Genomic DNA, 22,246 nt, shown 5'->3' with positions numbered 1-22,246 from the left:
TAAAACATAATATTAAGGATGTTTTTGTAAAACAAAAATGATTCAGTAACCACAATAAATAGTTGATTGTAATTTGATGATTGATTTTTTTATTGAACATTTTACGCAGCAGACGTCCGGTCTGTCTTTTTGACATTCTCATCGCTAAGGTTTTTTTTATTAAACTAAGATAATTATAAATTAATATATATTCTAAATATTTTTGATTATTTAACAATAAACGTTCAATTATCCTGCTACAGTTCTTAGTGTTCGAGCCCGTGATCTCTAAAAACAACGATTCTTTTAATTACTAAAATAAGTTATTCGTGCTAATGAGTTAAGCGAGCCCACTGAAACAGACAACAGTTGATGGATCGGATGCAAATTGCCCAACTATTATGATATACAATTACATCATGCAAGTAAGTTTTTTTCTTTTTGTTGTCAGTCAAAGGGATGTACAAAGGGTTGGTATGGTTGGGCAACAACATAAATAACACGCAAAAGTCGCTTCCGATTCAACATGAAAAATACAAGACACGAAATTGTTGGCATCAAAGCCAAGCCAGGGTACCATTATCATTCGTCCAATTCATTTCTTTCACTGCCCTCCCGCGACTCCTCCAGAACAGGAGGAATACAATCCACTTTGTATCGAATGGCCTGTCCAACCAACCAACCAGATTTAGATAATACTACTACGATTTACATGTTTAATAAGAGTAGTCGGGTTTTCTCTTGATTATTGAACAATAATCCAACGTGTTGACAGTTTCTCTGATAAACCATCTCAACAATATCATTTTTAGGTCATACGAAGCCATATGAAAATCAATACAATTCAATTATCAAACAGAACTAAACTATACCAACAGAGTGCGTTTTGCATCAGCTGTCACGAGTGTTACTCAAATGCATAGAAGCGATTGTAGTATTCAAAAGCCTTCAGGGTTACGCATAAAATCAAATCAAGCAGCAGCTAAAATGTAACATTAAGGAGAAAAATGAACAAATCCCCAAATATCACCCCTACATACCTTCTTGAAAAATGTTGAATATGAATTATCCCAGATGAGATTGTAGTTTCCAGCCATGCATGTGCTGAAGTTTCCCTATATATACACATGAACATACAATGGAATAATTACAAGTCTCCTGAGGTAAACTTAACATTTCATACCCAGTGCAGTAATCCAATAACTTACTTGATCTGACTCACAACGCCGGTAAGGTAATATTTGCTGAATAATGATCAGAGATGCCCAAGAAATTTAAGAATAGGTTAGAACAGATATTCAAAAAGCGACAACAAAAATGAAATCCATGACTGCAACTCAAGAAAATAAACCAGAACATCATCAAGCAACAAAGGAACTATATTTCTCCAACTTACTTGTTTTTCCCCACCATTATTTGTGTACTCCACACTAAATCCAATATCCTGCCACCATTAATGGAAAGTTCAACAGAGTGAAAACTGATCCAACATATTTTTATTTTATATGATAGCTTAATGAAACCTTTTTTTTAAAGAAAGACGGGTCTCGTTAAAACCCCTCTTCATAATCAGCGTTAAACATAGTTCAATGGCGAAAAGCGGAAGGAGTAAAAGAGTACCCCAAGTGTTATTATTAAATCAATCTCAAGAGCCTTAAGGGCATACAGACAGTTGTGGAGAGTAGACTTAGGGAGAACTCCAGGTACAACTAATATAAAGACCGACAAATTAACAATGAAACACTGAACCCCAAAGAAAACAATTACTAATCAAACCCCAAACAGCATCGAAACAGCAACACAAGAGCATAACAGATGAAACCTGAATGCAATGAAGGGGAGTGACATGCAGTAAGACGGAAAGGCATGGTGAGATTTTTATGCAGGGGTTTATTTGCAGGGATTACTTCCCATTACAGACGTGCATATGAGGACTGCATATGAAGATTGTTCAACTACGTATTTTATTTATTTATTTAAGCATGCATTACATTTTATCTTTATTATTATTTTTTTGACTGGCCGGAGGTCTTCCACGGAAGCTGCTCTCAACCTGGCGTTGGTGGACAGCCTACTACCCTACCTCCCCCTTACCCCATTACATATGGGAATAGGGTTTTTTTGTTGTTGTTGTTGTTGTTTGAATTGTTGAGATATCTTTAACACTATAAGTTTCCTTGGGAGAAATTTCCTACCACGTGTGAAGATAAAAACAGTTTTTAAATGTTAGGGTTCAAGCGAAGAAAATAGCTTTTAGAATCTTTTCTTACTTTTTTCTCATACACAAATTTAAAACAACTATAATTTAAAATAAAGGAAGAAAAGTATTATCATATACAATTACTTTATATTTGAAACCAAAAGACTAATAAATGTAGTTTACGTATTCTCGACTATGATTTGTCATGAGACATTCTTTATACACACACACTCCTTCCACAGTATTTTTATTTTATATATTTTAAAATCAAGGAAAAATCAAGAGATCAAAAATGTTTAAGACAAGTATAGAGGAGAGAGAATAGCAAAAGGGTGCTGAAATAAATAATCAAAAAATTATTTTTGGAAAACAAATATATACATATATAAGTTTGTGACACAAGTAAAACTTTTACAATAGTAATAACTGCTAAAGAGCATTTACATAATTGTAGTCATGATTATACATCCAATTACTAGTTTTGGTTACTTTTTGAAATTTCTATGAAATACTTTGAGTAGGACACCCATTTGTTATTTATTAGTCGCTTTTTTAGTATTAAAACCAGAATATTAATATCTTTTTCAATAAAAATTATTATTGTTATTTTTTTTTTGATAAAATTGGTATTAACATGTTTTAATACATAAAATTTTAAAAGAAATTTACTTATTTACTAAAAAAAATTAAACCGTCAACAACACAGGAGTTAATTCTATTATTACCTAACATCAAATGTTGAATGTCTTTAAATAGCATCCAACAAACATACTAAGTTATTTATGCATGATAGCACAGAATCATATTGAAAATAACTGGTAAGGTAGAGAACTGAATGCTTCATTACAGGTGCAGGAGAAAGTAATAACAATACCGTGTTCATCTTGCCCTGCAGCAATGAGAAATCCCAAGCAATATATGAGTTGATCGACTCCACAATCAATGAAATCTGCAAGTCAATGCATCAGAAAGACAAAAAAAGGAAAGGGAAAAAAAGGAGACGGGAAGTTAAGTATTTTTTTTCAAAATCTTTTTCGCATGAATGTGTGTGAAGAACCCTTATGCATAAGTTTTGAGCAGCTTAAAAAGGTAAGTGAGTTAAGTTGACCATGGAACCTAGTCTCCTTTTGCAGGATGTGACATCAACACAAATGACACACAGACATGCAATACTAGCTAACATGCATAGATAGGTCAGGCCAGGTAGTCAAATGTAGAGATGAGATAGAGATGAATCAGCTTTTAGAACAAACCTCATAACTTTTCCCGGCAGGAACAGTAATCTCCTTGTATTCATCATTTTTCCTGAAAAAAGAAAACCAAAAGAAAAATCTATCTGAAGTGGGAAAACCAACACCAAGTTCAGGCAGACATGTGAATGCTTACGGCTTACCTCATTTCTAACATGCTGTCATCCTCTGCTGAAATAAAGAACGGCGAATTTGCAAAGACCCCACTGTAGATGCATATGTAAATAAACAAGTAGATTATTCCATACATCAGGATAATTAATGCAAACAGCTTATACTTTTGTAGTGATGGAGACCACTTTAATAGTTAAATCATCAGCGGGATACCTAAAATTGCTTACGCAATCATTTCATTTTTGTTGAAAGTTCACATAATTACTACCGAGTATTGACACACAAAGTAGGCCCAAGTCTGATTTTCGTTTTGATAAGGTAGATAAGCATACCAAATGGCAGTTCAAAAATATCTTTCAGGACACAACCCACCGAAGTTGTGCAAGTAACAAGATTGTAATTTGTAAAGAGCAAGATCACAACAGATAAGCATTCAGTTTAGTATTATGGTTTAAGACTTAAATTAGATAGCAAGGTCACTTCTGATGGCCAGAAGACATAACTCAATGCAAGGAAATGAGAAATTACAGATAAAAACTTACTCGAGAGAGAATGAGAGAGAGAAAAGTAGAAAGGGAAGGTAGATTCCGACGAGGTCTGGAAAGCTTTTGTGGACAATCTCAGCAGGAGAGTGTCACGACGTGTGTTAAGGGAAATTTTTTCGTCTCAGGGACCTGTGGAGAGAGTTTTCATCCCAAAAGAAACAAGAAATCCAAAATATAGATTTTCCACCTTTGCTTTTGTACAGTTTGAGAGTGAAGTTGGTTTGAAAAGAGCAATTGATAAGTTAAACGGTTCATTGATAGATGGGAGAAGGATTATAGTCGGAGTTGCAAGATATAACAATGTTCGTACAAGGAAAATGGATAAGACTAGTCCAGTAAAGTCGGCTTCAGATTTGAATACAGCAGAAACTTCAAAGTCGAAAGAAATAGATGATTCCAACAGGAGATTACGGGATGAGAGAACGTATAAAGATGCCTTGTTGACAAACAGTATGAGGAACACTGCATTGGGATATAGGGAGTTATCCTCTGAAGGGATTCACAGGGAGAAAACAAGGAAGAACATTTTGGAAATGCATATTCCGTCTGAGAGCTCGAGCTGGGTCAAAAGATCTTTAATGGGGATTATTAAGCGTTCCTTTGATTTAGAGTTAGTTCAGAAGACTTTTCTTAATGAAGGTTTCGATGTCCAGATTGCTAGCTGGGGTTATGTTTGGAATTCTTGTGCAATCATTTTCAAATCTTATAAAGAGATGATGGAGGCATGGACAAAGAAGAAAGACGAAATAGGTTTCTGGTTTGATAAACTGGCTCTTGTACTGAATGAAGATGGAGTTCCAATGGCTTTTTGCCAGGTTGAGTTATTTGGGGTTCCTTTTTTATGTTGGAATGAATCCTTTTTGGAACAAGTAACAGGGAGATGGGGGAAGATGGTAGAAATCCATGATTCCACTAAGAACTGGGAGGATTTCACGTCTGCGAGAATTCTTATCAGAGTAGCTAGTCCTTTCGATGTTCCAGAAGTCATTACTCTTGGATCGTATGGTAGATCGTACAAAGTGAGTAACAAAATTGGATCAGTGTATGAAGCTTCAAAACCTTTTTTCAAAAAATCTCCGATGGTCAGAGCAGTTGGGGAACATTTTGGTGAGCTGATGTCCGAGGAATGTTCAGTAAAATCAGCAGAGAAATTTAGACAGAGGGTTGACATGTGGATTGACCAGGGAGTTTCTTACGGTTTAGTAGAAGCTGATGGGGAAAAACAGTTTCCAAGACTTACCAAACATGAGAAGGGCATTTAAAGAGGGTTGTCAGATTTGCAGAACGTTGGGAGTATCAAAGAAGGAGACTTTGCAGGAGGGAATTAGAATTTCAAATATTCCCGCTGATGGGCCACATGCCCAACCAGAAGATAATGAGCAGATCGGGTTGAAGGTTTCTAAGATTATTCCTTCTGGGCCAACTTATACAATAAATAAGTTTGGTCAAATGGTCCAGAATATTAAATCAGTAGAGACTGACACTGAACAGAAGCAACATAAGGGGTCCAGTTATAATTCAGATTCGACTGGTTGTGAAGGAATTGAGGCTAAAAATTCTAATTTAATGTTGATAGTTCCTAATTCAAAATTTATACAGAGTCAGTCAAGGGGTAGATCGATGATTCAGCATAGAAGTTCGCTCTCTACAAAGAGTGAGCCTTTAGAGAGGAAGAGAATGGGTAGCTACAGGAGGGTTTATAGAAGATCAAGGGAGAGAAATTACTGGTATGGGAATGAACAGAATGGTATACCTGATAGAGAGATTGTTTCAGAGTCTCAGAAAGTTAAAGATCAGACCTGCATATCAGATCAACAGTTTACTATAACAGCAGATTCTAATATTCAAGGCAGTGAGGATCCTATTACAGTAGAAGAGTTGGTGCTAGAAGTTTGAATGGAGTGCCTGAAGGTTGTATTTCAGAAGACCATTGTTCTAATTATAATTCTGGTCTTTCAAATAGAAGAGCAAAAAGATTACCGTTAAGGGAAGCTTTAGAACAAGTAAATATTTCAACAGCCTCATCTTCGGTCTTTTCGGGCCTTTTGGAGGAAGCACTAGCTACTTGGCAAGTTAGCCAGGTATTGGGGGTTTCTTTTAAGCAGGGAAAGGCAGCCTTTCTTGAAAAAATCATCAACTTGGAGAAAGGCTTGAATATGGCCGATTGAGGAGTTTTACGGGGGAATTCATATTATTCATTAATTACTCATGAAGGAAAAATTATCCATAATTTCATGGAATCTTAGGGGTTTGGGAAAAAAAGAGAAACAGAGAGTTGTTAAGAGATTAGCCTCTAAGACATCTCCTTTTCTTTGGTTGCAAGAAACTAAATCCGAGAAGATACAGAGGTATTTTTTAAGGAGAAACGGGTTGAAAATTTTTCAAGGCTTTATCGAATCCAGATTCATTGTTGTTGTAGGAAAATTTCACTCTAATCAGTTTAGAAGTGTTCTTATTAATGTTTATGGGCCTTCAGTGGAGGATGAGAGAGCAAGTTTCTTTGAAGAACTCAGTATGTTCATTTCTGGTCAGAATCAGCCTGTTTGTGTGGGAGGGGACTTCAATGTCTACTTGTGTGAGGATGAGAAGATGGGTAAAACCCAGAACAGAAATTCAATGGGGATTTTCACTCGGTTTATTCAGATTTCAGGATTAATTGATCTGCCTTTGAAGGGGGCAGGTTCACTTGGTGTAACAACCAAGATGTTCCCACATTTGTTAGATTGGATAGGTTCTTGGTGGATGGTCAATTCTTGGCTAGTTTCCCTGACATTGCCCAGTCATTAATTCCTAAGTCTATTTCAGATCACAATGCTATACTTCTCGAAAACGGAGGAATTAATTGGGGCAAAAAACCTTTTAGATTATTCAATTATTTGATGATGGAAGAAGGTTTTGAGGAAGTGGTTAATCTTTCAATATCATATTGCAAGAAGAATAAAAGGAAAGCTGGAATTTTGAGCATTTTGAAGAGTTCTAAATTAGCCATCAAAAGGTGGGCTGGGAAGAGAAACCAGTTTCCAGGAGCTTCAATTTCAGACTTAGAAAAGAAATTTCAAAAGCTAGAGAAGGATGTTCAGCAGTTGCAAGATAGTTTGGATAATGGGATAGCAGTTGAGTTAAATGTTTGTCGATCAGAATTATGGAGACTTCACAGAATTGAGGAGCACATTTGGCATCAGAATTCAAGATTGAAGTGGGTTTACGATGGGGATCGAAACACTAGATTCTTTCATACTTGTGCTTCAGTTAGGAGAAAGCTCAATGCGTTGAATGCTCTAAAAGTTTATGGGAATATTATTCATGGCCCAACTGTTATCAAGACCACTGTCAAGGATCATTTTTTTTTAAATATTCAATGATCGGTCTACTTTGGATGTTGAAGATATTGGTTTGACTTTTCCTACAATTTCTTTGGAGCAAAGCATTCTTTTAGAGAAGGAATTTTCCGAGGAGGAAGTTTGGGAGACTTTAAAGTCCTGCGATAGTAATAAAGCTCCTGGGCCTGATAGATTGAACTTGGGATTTTTCAAGAGGTTTTGGTCTGTCCTTAAGGATAATACTTAATTTTTTCCATAACTTCTTTTTGGGGAAAGATTGGGAACATGGTATTAACCATACCTTTATCACCCTAATCCCTAAGGGTACTAACATTGGGAGCCTTGATGATTATAGGCCAATACGCTTAGTAGGAGGAGTTTATAAGATATTATCTAAGTGTCTTTCCAGGAGGCTGAGAAGTTGTATAAGTGAAATCATCAGCCCGACTCAATTTGCTTTCATACCCGGTCGACAAATTTTGGATTGTTCTCTCATTACTAATGAGGCAATTGATTATTGGAGGAAGAAAGGGCTCAAGGGCTGTGTATTAAAAGTTGATTTCAAGAAGGCTTGCGATACTGTTGATTGGCTGATTTTGTTCAAGGTGATGGAGAAGATGGGTTTCGGTTCAACATGGATTAGTTGGATCAGGAGATGTGTTACTACAGCTTCAGTTTCGGTATTGGTTAATGGAGTTCCATCGGAGGAATTCCCAATGGCAAAGGGTCTTCGACAGGGTTGTTCCCTCTCTCCATTGTTATTTAATTTAGTAGGGGAACTGCTAAATTTATTAATCCTTAGGGCTGTTTCTGAGGGATTATTTTCTGGAATGGTAATTGACAAGGAAGAAGGGTCTTTTAATTTAACACACTTGCAGTTTGCTGATGATCTAATTATCTTCTGTGGAGCTTCGAAGATGCAGGGGTTCTTAGAGTGTTTAAAGTTATGTCAGAGCTTCAACTTAACCTCAAGAAAACTAAACTGTTTGGAATTAACATATCTCAAGAAGATGTTCAGATTTGGGCAGATTCTATTGGCTGTGCAGTTGGATGTTTTCCTTCAAATTATCTAGGTCTTCCACTAGGTGCTAATAGGAATTCATCAGTCATTTGGGAACCGGTGGTTCAGAATTTTCACACAAAACTTGCTGGTTGGAAGGCTTCTACTCTTTCACTAGCAGGGAGATTGGTCTTGGTCAAATCGGTTATTTGCTGACTTCCTACTTATTTTATGTCAATGTTTAAAATTCCAACCTCCATCTACAAGACTCTCAATTCAATTATGTCTAATTTCTTATGGGGAGGGGGTAATGGTATCAAAAAGATTCATTGGGTCAATTGGGCCGAAGTGTGTAAATCAAAGAATGAGGGAGGTTTGGGAGTTCGAAATCTTAATAGCATGAACATAGCACTTTTAGGGAAATGATCTTGGAGGTTTGCAAATGAAAGAAGTTCCGTTTGGAGGAAATTTATATGTAGCAAATATAATATCGATTCATCAATGTTATTGTTTGATAGAAAGATTTCACCTCAAGCTTCTTGGCTATGGAGATCATTGGTTAATAATCATTTCAAAGAAGACACCTTTGGTTCTAAATTTCGAAGTCTGTGTAGTTTCCATGTTGGTGATGGTAAGCTCATTCGATTTTGGCAAGATAGTTGGGCTGCGGATTATCCGTTTCAGGTTCTTTTTCCAAGATTGTTTTTTATTTCTACAAATAAAACTGGCAAGTTGTGTGAGTTTGGTGAATTTCGTTCCTCGGGCTGGATTTGGGATGTTAAAGTGAGAAGGATTTTAAATAACTGGGAGCTTGAACAATGGTGCAATTTGATGAGCACCATTTCAACTGTTTCTCTATCAAAAGAATCCAGTGACGTATTGATTTGGAAAGGCAGTGGGGACGGGGTTAGTTCCTATGTTAAGAGGTGTGCTTTAGGTTCAAAGGAGGCTCAGTTCTAGAAAAATATTGTTTGGAGGGGTTTGCTTCCTCCAAGAGTGGAATCTTTATTGTGGCAAATTATTCTCCAAAAGTTGGTTGTAAAGACCGAACTAGTAAAAAGAGCGGTTCAAGACATTGAGGATGTTTTATGTCCTCTTTGTAAGTTGGTTGAGGAGTCTTCCACGCATTTATTTTTTACTTGTTCGGTTGTGTGGTCCTTATGGAATAAATTTATGAAATTTTGGAGGTTGAGTTTTGTTTTTCATGCAGATGCAAAGATTTTTCTTCTAGCTTGGGATGATTTGAAGAAAAATTCTGCCATATGGACATTCATTCCTGGGGCTGTTCTTTGGACAATTTCGAAAGTCATGAATAATATTGTTTTTGAAGGGGGGAAGCTTGATCAGACAAAATTATTTTTCTTAGCAAGATTTAGGCTTGATTCTTGGTTCTTAGCTAAGCATAAGGAGATTTCTATTCCTAAGGATTCTTTAATTTCTGATCCTTCCCTAGGGGATTCTTGCTCTTCCTACAATATCCTGAAGCTATCTTTAATCCCTTGGTCCCCTCCTCCTATGGACTTCATCAAATTGAATGTGGATGTTGCCACTAGAAGTGACTAGAAGAAAAGTGGTCTTGGAGGTGTTTTGAGGGATCATGGTGGTTCAATTATAGGCTCTTTTAAGGAGTCTGCTGGTTCGGGTCCTCCTACACTGATGTAACTTAAAGCTATTCTTAGGGGATTATCTTTCTTTGCCTCTTTTCAAAGGATGGTAAAAGATCGGTTGATTATTGAGAGTGACAGCAGGGTGGCAGTAGACTGGATTAAGAATGTTGATTCATGCCCAGTTGTGTATGCTTTTATTGTTAGAGATATAGTTGATAAACTTGAGTTTTTGAGGGGGTTGTTAGATGGGTTGCAAGGACAGCAAACTTAGAGGCTAATGTTTTAGCAAAGGCTGGTATAAGTTGACTATTTTGTTGTTGTTTGCGGTTCTTATTTCGTTTTCTGGTTCTATAAAGGGGTGTGGGTTTTCTGGTTCTTGTAAGGGGTAATTTGGTTGAGTTCTATTCTGTTGTAATTTTACTTATGTTTAATGAAATCCTAAGACAATCTTTTCCTCCTTCCGCTGATTAAGGAGCTTCTCTACAAACTCCATTAATCAAGAAGGGGGTTTTTAACGAGGCCTTCAAATCTTATCAAAAAAAATGTAAAGAAATGAGAAGTTGGCGGAATTGTTAAAACAAAACCCAGATAGCTTACAAAACATTATCTGTTAGACTTGTCTCCCCCCAAACTATTAGTAACCAATGTGTGTTTGTGTGTGTGTCATTGTCATCATTGTTGGTATAAAACCATCATCATCATCAAGAAGAACAATGTGATGATGTATACAACCCATATAAATCAAGAAATAAACAATACCTTATAAAATTTATGAACCTCTGAAGCTCAGAGGTGTAGATATCAACCGCTTCTTCCAAGACTGAAATCTGAAGCCTACTTCTAATGAAATGATATGGTAGAAAATCAGTCATAAGAAAGTATACCTCTACCAGCTAGATGCTATAATCATATTTTTTGCTGTCTGTCATGTGAGTCTAGTTCCACAATATGTAAAGAAACAAAATTAGTAATAACAGTGATAATTAAATATGCAGACTTAAGGATATCTCACGGTTTAAGAGCTTCAAATCTTCGCCATTCTAATGAAAGAAAGAGACGGATAAAAAGCACCATCCTTGTAAGGCTATACAAAGGGGGTCCATAGCGTTGCCTCTGCTCTTCCATGGGCCTATTTATAGAAAGATAATATTTTACAGTCAAGCTTCTCAACAACTGCTAAATAGTCGGTTCAGTATTCTAAAAGGAAGATATGTAACTATTAATGTGTCAAAATGGAAGGAGTACATAAAATGAAAAGTACTTACCCATCATCATCATTTATTTGCCGAATAAAATCCAATAAAACCTTCACAGAAGTTTAGAGAGCAGAAAAAGATGTTAGAACACCAGAGAGGAGAAAATTTTCCAGTATAGAGCATGCAACTCAGTATCTCCGCTTAAGGAAAAAATTATAATTAATCAAGCACAGCTACGAGCAGGAGAACAGTTTAATAGTGTGTTTATCTACATAAACCATTCTTCACAATAAACACTAAGGGGATGTTTGGTTCAAGGATTGTGGGATTCTCATGGGATGGGAATCCCACATTCCCATGTTTGGTTGGCCAGGAATCTCATTCCCGGTAATGTTTTACTATCAATAGTAGATTTTTTTGAGTATATTACCGGGAATATCATTACCTCCCTTCCCTTCCCTTAGGTATTGTAATATTACCGGCGTTTTGGACTAAAATGCCCTTAAATTTTTATTTTTTTTCAAAAATATATTTCTTCTGTCATTGAATAATAAAATTTCTACGAAGGTTAAATTACAAATCTATCCTTAAATTATTTTAGATTTACAAAAAAAAAGTATATAATTAAAATTTTATATGAAATTCAGGGATTAAAAAAAAATTTACCCTTTCATTAAATCTTTTTTATATTTTTAATTTTGTAAAAAAAATTATATAAATATTATGAATTTAATTTTTTAAAGAAAATATATAAATATTTTACAATTTGTAATATTATACAAATATATAATAAGGACAATTTGGTCAAATATACATTCAAATAATCTTTAATTCCTTTAACCAAACACGATTATCTTATATTCTTGCTAAACCAACCAAACACAAAATACAACATTCCCAGTAATCCTATTCCCTGGTAATCTTTTATTCCCACTGGTAATCTTACATTCCGTGAACCAAACGCACCCTAATGACATGACTAAAGACCGGACGAGTAAGCTAGTAGATATTCAGATAAAGGCTTGAATCAACGAAGGATGGAAGGAAACAATTTATTATTCATCAAAGAATTAAAGAAATGTAATATCTGTAGGAAACAGGACAAATTGCATAGTTGAACGCTGAGAGATTACATAGGACAATATGCATGCAAACTAACAGCATGATTTGTTCATAGAATGGAGTATCTTTTATATGGAAATAGATTATAGGAGAACGCTATTTTTCCATTCCGTTCAAAGATTGGGAGCAGAGCAGTGAAATAGTAATACTATTATTACTAATGTTTGATTGGACTAAAATCAAGGAATACAAATATAATTGAACAAAAATATCATTGTATCCTTCAACTCAAATACTGTTACTTTACCACATTAGAAAATGGAAAAGAAAGGGTCAAGGGAACATTATCCAAATAACAGTGTCCCTACTATATTACCGCTTCTACAGAATAGCCATTTCATGAACGAAACTACCCTTCAACCTATCAATTTCCATCAAAAAGATTGCGACATCAAAATGATGTCAAAAGCACATAGAACAAGCAATGAAGACAAACCTGTGGAACTCCAACCAAGTACTTCACAAGGGTTTTATAGACACCTGTTGCAGAACCAAGCTGCACTAGCTGTCTCCTCCTGATATGGTGTTTCATAATCACAGAATTTAGACTCTTTCTTCATTACATATTAAAACTCACAAAAGGAAAACAATGGAGGCTCACCGTTCCATTTGTTGTTTCCATAGTAAAGCATATCGATCACGTATGCTTCCACCAGAATTAATCAGAGCATCTACCTCTGCTTGCTTATTCCTCTCTGATCTCTCCTTTTGTTGTCTGATGAGCGTTCCTCGAAAATCTTGAGGCATGTAGGTCATAACTTCAATCCAAAGAAAATGCATCAGTTGATCATACAATATCTCCACAACTATAAATGTCATCTAATAGGTCAACAACACAAATACTCGTTCGCAGTGCACACTGTTGAATAAAATTGCAGAACCAAGTACTCCAACATATTGCACATTCAACCAATGCTTCTTAGTAAAACAAAAAACAAAAAAGCAATGAACCACATGTGTAGGAGCTTTGATAATGGAACCCTCCAAAGCTATCCTTTTGCATAGTCATCAGAATTCAATTTTTTTTTAGGAAAAAAAAAGGAATCAAGAAAAATATGAAGTCTTGTCATTTTTTCCTGTTGAGAGACCAAAATTCAGCTTGGTTAAATCTTCTGAAAAATTGAACTAAATTATATCGTGCACACTCCTGAAGTAAACCTTCCAATTAACTGTACAATAAAAAAGGAAGAACAAGCATTTATAAGGCCCCCTTGTCTCTGCCAAGAAAAACAGATCTCTGAAAGGTCCTTCATAGGCACCCGTCACGCAAAGGGAAATGTAAAAAGAAATAGATCTTTTACTCCCAACATCAGCAAGAAAAGATGAATGGCCAATTAACTGCAATCTCCCTAATCCACTTCCAAAAAGTGCAACACTTCTAGAAATTCACAGAGAATCAGCAAGTTCAGGATCGTCAATGTTCTCCTCAGGTTTAAATTGCCCCGTCGAAGATGTTGCAATTGAAGTTGCCAACATAGAAAAGGTTTCACTCCTGAAGAGTGCCAAAAGTGAAAAGAGATTTCGAGTAACAAATTTGGTGAGGATGATCTTATTAAAAGCGGGTCTGTCGGTGTTAGGTTAGAAAAGTCTCCTTCCCCTTGTTCAAATTCAGGGTTTCATTCAATGGAGGCTTTGGATCAATCAAAATTAAATATCGTGGAGCATCTAGTTCATAAATCATTTGACCATTCTGATGGAGTTAGCCCCAAGGCCTCGGAAGATGTTCTTATGATGGGTCTCATTACTTCTAATGGTATATCTGGTGATGCAATACAGTTAAAGGAAGATACCCCAGCAGTGCCCCCTATCACTGGGAAATTAAGAAAAAATCGTGTGGTGAAGAAATGGAAGCAAAAGAAAAAAGTTTTGAATTAAGTTGCAAGGACACATTGATTGATGAGAAGTGTGGTTTTTTTCCATTGAGGATATCTTTAGGAGCTGAACATTTTGGAGATTTTGGATCGTGATGGTTTTTTGTGGAGTTCCCTTCAGAGGCGGTTGTTGTCGTTTTAATGGTTGCAGTTGTTGTTTTTCTGTTCTGTTATGTCATTAAGTGTTGGGTTGTTTTTCTTTTGCTGGAGGTATATCTTAAATGCCCGTCCAACTCAGTTGGTAGAGCACAAAGCTCTTAACCTTGTGGTCGTGGGATCGAGTCCCACGAAGGGCATTTCATAATTTGGAGGTCTCTCACGGAAGCTGCTCTCAACCTGGCATTGGGGGCAGCCTACTATCATACCTCCCCCTTACCCCATTACATATGGGAAAAAGGGTAAGCTAATTTATATCTTAGGTATAGGGTGTCTGTCTCTGGATTTTTGTGGTTGAGGAGGCGAGAGTTTTACGTGGTTATGGATTCTTGTAATGGTGCATATCCCCGTTTGAGGGTATTCCGTGTTTTTATATGTATTAGGTGTTTTATTTAATGAAATATGAGGTACTCTTTTCTTCCTTCCAATGTTCGTTAACATACTTGTTAGTATGTGGACGAATACGAAGGGAGTTTTTAATGAGACCTCCAACTTTTATCAAAAAAATATTTAACCTTAGAAGAACATTGATGTGAAAAATAAAATAGCATCACTCCTTGTGATGCTCAGATGTCAAAATGAAAAAACTATTTGAAGTAGCAGCAAGTGTCGCACATTGGCTCTTGTTTTTATGCTAATCCAGTAAACACAGATAGGTCATAACCCCATCATCCAACACCCTGGGCATGACCTGGATACATGAGTGGAAGAACTCAGCTGAAGTCGTCATTCCCCAAAGGAAAGACGAAAAAGAAAAGAGAGGTGTTAACAACTGTTTGACTTTCGTTGCTTATATCAGAGATGAAAACTTGAACAGAATGTTTCAGGGAAATAACAATACCACAACCTTGGTGAAGATAGAGAAATGAGGTTCTTATATCGTAGAGACAAACTATAAAATTGGGCAAGGCCAGGTTTATCTTTAATTGAAAGAATGTAGATCTTAAATATTATGAGAGTTTTTAGGGTTTTCAGTGCTATGTCCGGGCTGCATTTAAATCTGTCTAAGAGCACTTTGTATGGCGTTAATATGGAAGATGACACGCTAAAAGATTGGGCAAAGGAAGTGGGCTGTGGAAATGGGGGTCTTTTCCAATGAAATATCTTGGTTTACCGATTGGTACAAGGAAGAATTCAGAGGGTATGTGGGAACAGGTAATCCAGAATTTTAACAAAAGATTAGTAGGATGGAAAGCTAATTCTTTGTCGTTGGCTGGAAGACTTGTGTTGGTTAAATCTGTGTTGTCCTCCTTGCCGATTTTTTACCTCTCTATTTTCAAAATTCCACTCAAGGTGACTCAGAAGTTGAATTCTTTGATGGCTAATTTTCTTTGGGGAGAAGACCTTGCTAAGAAATGAATTCACTGGGTGAATTGGAAATCGGTTTGTCAACCTTTCGAAAAGGGAGGATGAGAATCCTAGATCTGAGTTTGATGAATAGAGTCTTGCTTGGGAAATGGGTTTGGAAATTCGCAAATGAAAAAAACAGTTAGTGAAAAAAGATGATATGCTGTAAAAATAACGTTAGTAACTTGTCTCTTTCAATAACAAAGGTTGTTTCACCACTAGATTCTTGGATATGGAGAGGTATCCTGAATAATTATGTGAAAAAGGATCAGATTGGAGACTGTTTGAGAGAAAATTCAAAGTTCCAAGTGGGGAATGGTAGATCGATAACGTTCTGGACTGATGTTTAGGTTAATAATTTGACATTAAAAACTCAATTCCCCATAATTTTTGCTCTGTCGACTAATAAATGGGGGAAGGTATCTGAGTTTGGTGGGTTTGAAAATAATGTATGGGTTTGGAATATTCAACTAAGAAGAAATTTATGTGACTGGGAATTGGACCAGTGGATTGTTTTAATGTCCTTGATTGATAATATAGTGTTGTCCGGTTCAGTGGATGATTATCTTGCTTGGTCGGGAAACGGGGATGGATTGTTCTCGGTCAAGTCTTGTAGATTGACATTATCTTGCAGTTTTGAAGGGAGTTTTGAGTGGAATAAGTGGGTTTGGTCTGGATTGGCCCCTCCTAGAGTTCAAACTTTTCTGTGGCAGATTTGTCATCGCAAATTAGCAGTTAGAGTGGAGTTGAAGAAAAGAGTGATTCCTTTGGATGATGTACTTTGTCCCTTATGATATGTCCATGAAGAAAAATAGAACACCTGTTCTTATCGAGTTCTATTGCTAGGGAGATTTGGAACAAATTTCTAAGGTTATGGGATATTTCTACTGTTTTACCTCAAGACCCCATTTCCCTTTTTTGTTCTTGGTCGAATCTAAGGCAGAATTCTCTTATTTGGAGGTTAATCTCGGCTGTTGTTTTCTGGTCAATTTGGAAGGCTAGGAATTTGGTTGTGTTTGAAAATGGGAATTTTGACAGCTCTGCTCTTTACTTCATCATTAGATTTAGGCTGGCTAAATGGTATTTAGCTAAACACCCTACTGTTCGCATAGTTGTAAAAAGCGCGCCTGAGGCGCAAAAGCGCAGAGGCTCACTGGATGGGGCTTTTTCAACACTGAAGCGAGGCACGTTGCCTAGGCGCAGCGAGGCTCTGAGGCGCAAGGCTCAGTCGAGGCGCAATTGAGGCGCGATGTGGGCTTAAAACCTTGTAATTATTACTGCAGGGCCTTCTCTTCTATGAATACATGGTCGAACGACCATTTTCGTTATGTTGTTTCAAACAAATAAGCTTTGTAATCGCTTTTGGTCCTTTCTTCACCTAAGTTTATTTATCTATCAGTATTTGATATTTTCTTTTCCGCTCATCAAAATTTGTGACGGTCTAAAAATTAAGCAAACCTATAATAGGAATGCATTGCGATTAACAAAAGAAGAAACCGACTTGCGCAAACTCAGCTCAATAATTTAGTCTATGTGAAATATAATCGAGCGTTAAAGCGGCGTTATAATCATCGTGATGTCATTGATCCAATCTCTTTGGATGACATTGATGAAAGTAACGAATGGTTGCTTGGTAGAATGGATAAGGATGAAGAAGAAAATGAAGATTATGTGTTTGATGATGACGATTTGACATGGAAGGATGTTGGTATAGCTTCCGGAGCTTATGAGCGTGACCATAATACTAGAAGAAAGAACGTTGCTAGTTCAAGCTCGAAAGGAAAGGAAAAAGCTAGACCACACCTTGTAGATGAAGATGATGAAGATGATGAAGTTGTTATGCTAGAGGAGAGTGACACTGAAGAAGAAGACATTAGGGATTGTGAGACGGATGAGGAGGAAGATGATGACATACCACTTGACGATGATTATGAGGATTAGTTTGATGTTTGATGATGATTATCAGTGACTTTATTTGATGTTTTGTTTTTGCATGTTGAATGTTTTTGTTAAACTTAGTACTTGATTATGCTTGTTGATAACTTTTATGACGTTAGGTTGGTATTTTGAATTTGAGAATAAACTCTATTGAAGCCTAATATTGGGGTTTGATTGCATTAATATATACGTGTTACAATTTTTTGGATATCATGTGCCTCGCCTTCGTGAATCCCGCGCCTTTCATGCGCCTCGCGCCTCAAGGCTCCAGGACACTTTGCGCCTCGATGCTCCTTGAGCCTTTGATAACTTTGACTGTTCGTATTCAGACAGATCTACTAGTAGGAGATCCTTCGCGGGCTGATAAGATTCATAATTCTTCTATACCTAAGAAGGTTATTGGTTGGACTCCTCCTCCAACGGATGTGTTTAAACTCAATGTGGATGGGGCAGTAAGAGGAGATGGGTTGCAAGGTGGAATTGGAGGTATTTTAAGAGATTCAAACAGCTATACCTTAGCCACTTTCTCTACTGCAGTAGGGCATGCTCTTCCTGCTTTGGCAGAATTGAAAGCTATTAAGGAAGGAATTTATTTTTTCTATTCATCTGAATGGGCTAAGAAAGAAAGACTTATTATAGAGAGTGATTGTAAAAATGCAGTGGAATGGATTTCTAAGTAGCACTCTGCCCCTATTTTTTTCAGTTCTCTGGTGGAGGAAATTGGGGCTATAATTACTGTTATGGGCACTGTTCTTAGATCGATTCTTAGGAGTTGTAATATGGAGGCTAACAAGTTAGCTAAGTAGGGGATTGGTTGATTGTTGCAGGCTTTTTGTTTTAATGTTTTGTGTTTTTCTTCGGTCTATGTATAGGCTAAAAGTCTGTAATGGTGTTGCTAGTTTGGTAAACAGGTCACCCAATCAGAGGTTGTTGCCTTAGCTTAGTCGGTTTAGCCTAAGTTAGTGTTGTTGTATATGGTTGTTTACGGGTGTTTTATGGTTTTTTGTTTTTGATGGGGGTGTTTCCCTGGATGTATCTTATGTAATTTCAGATGTTGAATGAAATCCTAAGGCACTTTTTTCCTCCTTCCACTGATTAAGGAGCTCTCTTACAAGCTCCATTAATCAAGAAGGGGGTTTTTAACGAGTCCTTCAATTCTTATAAAAAAAAGATTCATAAGTTTATTCCAGTATAGGTTCTATGTGGGATAAAGAGATAGTGCTAGATTAATTTGAATTATATGAAATCGAACAATTAAGAATTTGTTATGAAAATAGTTACCAGAATGAATTTATATGATATGGGGACGGACCTTTAACTGTATTTCAGTTGATTTTTAATTCAAAGTCGATGACAACGTAAAAGATTATTATATAAGACCATTTATTTCCATATCCACTATTAGCCATGTCTATATCCTAAACTTTCAAAACTAGCTGTAACTCGATATTTGTACTGCATGCTACCCTTACCCGTTATCCCTATCGATGCTTCTGGTTATTAAATAAAGGTAAAAGGAAGGAATAGAACTAAAGTAAAAAGGAAGTAGACAGTAAAAAAAGCTTAGAAAAAATGGAAAATGCTTTCTCATCCTATAGGACCTTATTAAGTTCCACCTCTTTGACCTCTCTTAGCCATACTCTTCATGATCTAGACTCTACAAAGCAACCCAAATAATCCATGAAATTCACACCGTACACAACAAAAGATTCTTCATATTAGTAACAGTCCAAACATTCATGGTGTCACTACATCTTCTTGAGATCTCATTTACACTAACATGAGATTAATCTTTTAATGGAAGGGGGGGGGGTTCCGAACTTCCATGACCACAGCATGCCTACAAAGAAGCTTCAATCACTAAAATTAAAATCCACCTTAACAACTTCTTAAACCAATTATAGCCTTAAAAAAAGAAAAAAATATATTAGCAATTACAGCCATTACTGTACTCAACCACCCATGTCCCCAAATGATGCCAGAAGCACCTAGCTAACATCATGATCATCTATGCATAAGGTATTACAACTTTAGAGAACACTTTGAATATATGAAGAACCATAATGTCAGTACTCTAGAATAACTTTTTTTTGGTACATACTGCAGTAACTTGTTTCACAACAGGTTAATAGCTATCAGTCTTCACTCTTCACACACAATTCACTAGCAGAAAATAACAGCGTTAATCAAAGAATGTAGTCCAAATCGAAATGAATACACCTAGAAAGTTCCTCAACTAAGCAAATGAATATGAAAGAGTAAAATTCTTGAATAACTCTTAACCATTTTAACTAGTTTAATTTGGTATCTAACCTAATTGTTCTAACTGAATCCTTGGCCTTACTAAACTAGCAACCAGTTTGGTCCTTCCTAAACCAGCGGAATTTAAATCAAGAGCAACACATCAACACCATGTGGCATTTGAAGGTCAAGATAAAGTAAAAAATCCATCCTTAAGAACTCCATATTAATTGCAAAATGAAAACTTCCAGAATCACAAGAAAGTTGGAGAATTAGCAATTATCATGGTTACTTAGTACGAAGTTACAGAAAAAGCTTTGAAACAATTTTATGTGAAATATAATAACTCAGATACAATGTTTACACCCACATAAACAAGCTTAAGAATTTTGTGTTCATGCAAGCATCCATAAGTAACACACAAATAGAGTGGACCTGTATTGAATACTCGTTCTGAGTTTCTTGATTGGAAAGACTCCAATATCCTCAGAGTTGTCTGAAGTTTATCCTTGAGCTTCCAAATAACAGTAGAAAATTCTGCAACCTCAGATGTTGATGACTGCTGAAGCTGCAATAACGAAGCAGATATGTGATAAACTATAAATGAACGGAAGTGCTATAAACTATGATAAGGAAAAATGCAGAAGCCAATTTTGAGGGAACTTAAAATGCAATAAGATGTAAAATATATATATATATATGACAATATGTATGTATGCGTGCATGTATGTCCAAAACCAAGGGGGGAAAGTAGATAGAAAAAGTTCATGGGTCTTACCACAGGAGGCCAGTGAGATCTTTCAAGTAGAAACAGAATTTCTTCAATATGTTCTCTATTTTTCCACATGTTCTCATCCATTTTATGCGGAGGCTTACTGTCTGCTTCTTGTATTAATAAGCTTTCACCTAGAGCATCAAAGGGGAGAGAAAATGGCAAACACATAATCGTTCCCTTGGCATTGAATTGTGTAACGTTATCATAATTGTTCCATAGGAAGAAAAGCAAACCCAGTGATTTTATTTATGTTATCTATAAGCAATAGGATTATGGCTATGCTTTTGATTTTGCTAAGCAAACCCTGTGATTTTATTTATGTTATCTATAAGCAATAGGATTATGGTTATGCTTTTGATTTTGCTCTAGCCTCTGCTTTAGAACATCTTTAAGAAAGAAGCAAGCACGGTAGCAAATAACACAAAGTCATGCAGATAGAAGAAAAAGCAAATTTTTCAACAAGCATTCTTCGTTTCAGAGATAAATATTTAATAATTAGTTAAACAAACCCTGAATAAATTTTGGATATAATTGTTTATAACCCCAAATAGAAACAAGTCCTACTACTTTTACTTCTTTTCATTATTTTCCCCTAAATTTCCGGTTTTCAATTTCCAATCCGAAGACTAAAGCAAAACTACAGAAAAGTTATGGTAATACCAATAGCTAATAACTCTAAAATAAAATAAACATTAAAACACCTTCAGTCGGGGGAAAGCCTTCGATCAAATCCTGGCCGAAAGATCGAATCTGAGAAGACAAACGAGATACATCATCGGGGAGTGGATCGAATGGGTACTTGTCGTAATAAGTTGCGAGAAACGTCCTTGTTATGGGCACCAGACCCCCCGTTGAAGCCATTAAAATTTTACTAGTATTTCTGATAACTGAGAACCGTATTGGCTATTAATAGAGAATCAAAGAAGGCTTAATAGTTTTGTATTTGGCTGGATCTAAATCGAAAGCATCTTCTTCGCCAGAATGATTAACAGGGAAGCAAATTTCCACGCTACCAATCACGAGTTGGGTGGGTCGATTTGACGGGTTCCTTCCCTTTTTTAATTTTTTCGTACGGATAAAAAAGGTAAACTACTCGTATGACTAGAGAACTATTGTCTCGTTTTACTTTGGCCATCAATGTTTTGATTTCATTAATTAGACCACTCAACTATTCGGATGCTTCAATCAAGTAATTTGCCATTAACATCTAAAAGAGTAGATGAAGTAGATATTAAAAATATTAATATAATTATACATTTAGTCCTTAATATTTATATGTTTTATTAATTTAGTTTAAAAAATTAACTCTTCATGACACGTGTCGTGATATGTGTAAACTTAGGGGATGTTTGTTTGGCTCTGAATGGAACCATTCAGCGCTGAATGCTGAACCGTTCAGCATTCAGCGCGTTTGTTTCTAACCTCTGAATGAAGATTGTGTTGAATGATTCAGCAAAACAGTGTTAAATGATTCAGTATCAAAGTACATTCTGAATGATTCAGAGATATTATCAAACATCATGTCACATTTAGAGCTAATTCATACAGAGCCTCTGAATCATTCAGGACATTGAATCATTCAGCA

At 36.1% G+C, this 22,246-nt stretch overlaps 1 protein-coding gene across 2 annotated transcripts; it reads right to left on the bottom strand.

The window, feature by feature from the left end:
- Positions 1 to 352: 352 nt before the first annotated feature.
- Positions 353 to 21,720, bottom strand: LOC120113455. 2 transcript variants are annotated; one of them, XM_039134618.1, is made up of 15 exons: positions 21,363 to 21,720; positions 20,665 to 20,792; positions 20,322 to 20,454; positions 12,935 to 13,091; positions 12,770 to 12,848; positions 11,281 to 11,321; positions 11,028 to 11,144; positions 10,775 to 10,855; positions 3,573 to 3,635; positions 3,433 to 3,484; positions 3,054 to 3,128; positions 1,376 to 1,423; positions 1,188 to 1,223; positions 1,020 to 1,094; positions 353 to 645 (listed from the first exon to the last, which is right to left on the bottom strand). In XM_039134618.1, the coding sequence occupies exons 1-15, from the start codon at positions 21,520 to 21,522 to the stop codon at positions 562 to 564; spliced, it is 1,329 nt and encodes a 442-aa protein (XP_038990549.1). In that variant the 5' UTR covers positions 21,523 to 21,720; the 3' UTR covers positions 353 to 561. The 2 variants fall into 2 exon arrangements, with proteins under 2 accessions (XP_038990549.1, XP_038990553.1); XM_039134622.1 differs by lacking the exon at positions 1,376 to 1,423.
- Between the last annotated feature and the right edge of the window lie 526 nt (positions 21,721 to 22,246).

The sequence above is a fragment of the Hibiscus syriacus genome, unplaced genomic scaffold (genome assembly GCF_006381635.1).
Source record: "Hibiscus syriacus cultivar Baekdansim isolate YM2019G1 unplaced genomic scaffold, ASM638163v2 tig00000778_pilon, whole genome shotgun sequence".
NCBI classification, from domain to species: domain Eukaryota; kingdom Viridiplantae; phylum Streptophyta; class Magnoliopsida; order Malvales; family Malvaceae; genus Hibiscus; species Hibiscus syriacus.
Note: the sequence above shows the minus strand (reverse complement) of the source record. Positions and strands in the feature narration are given on the sequence as shown.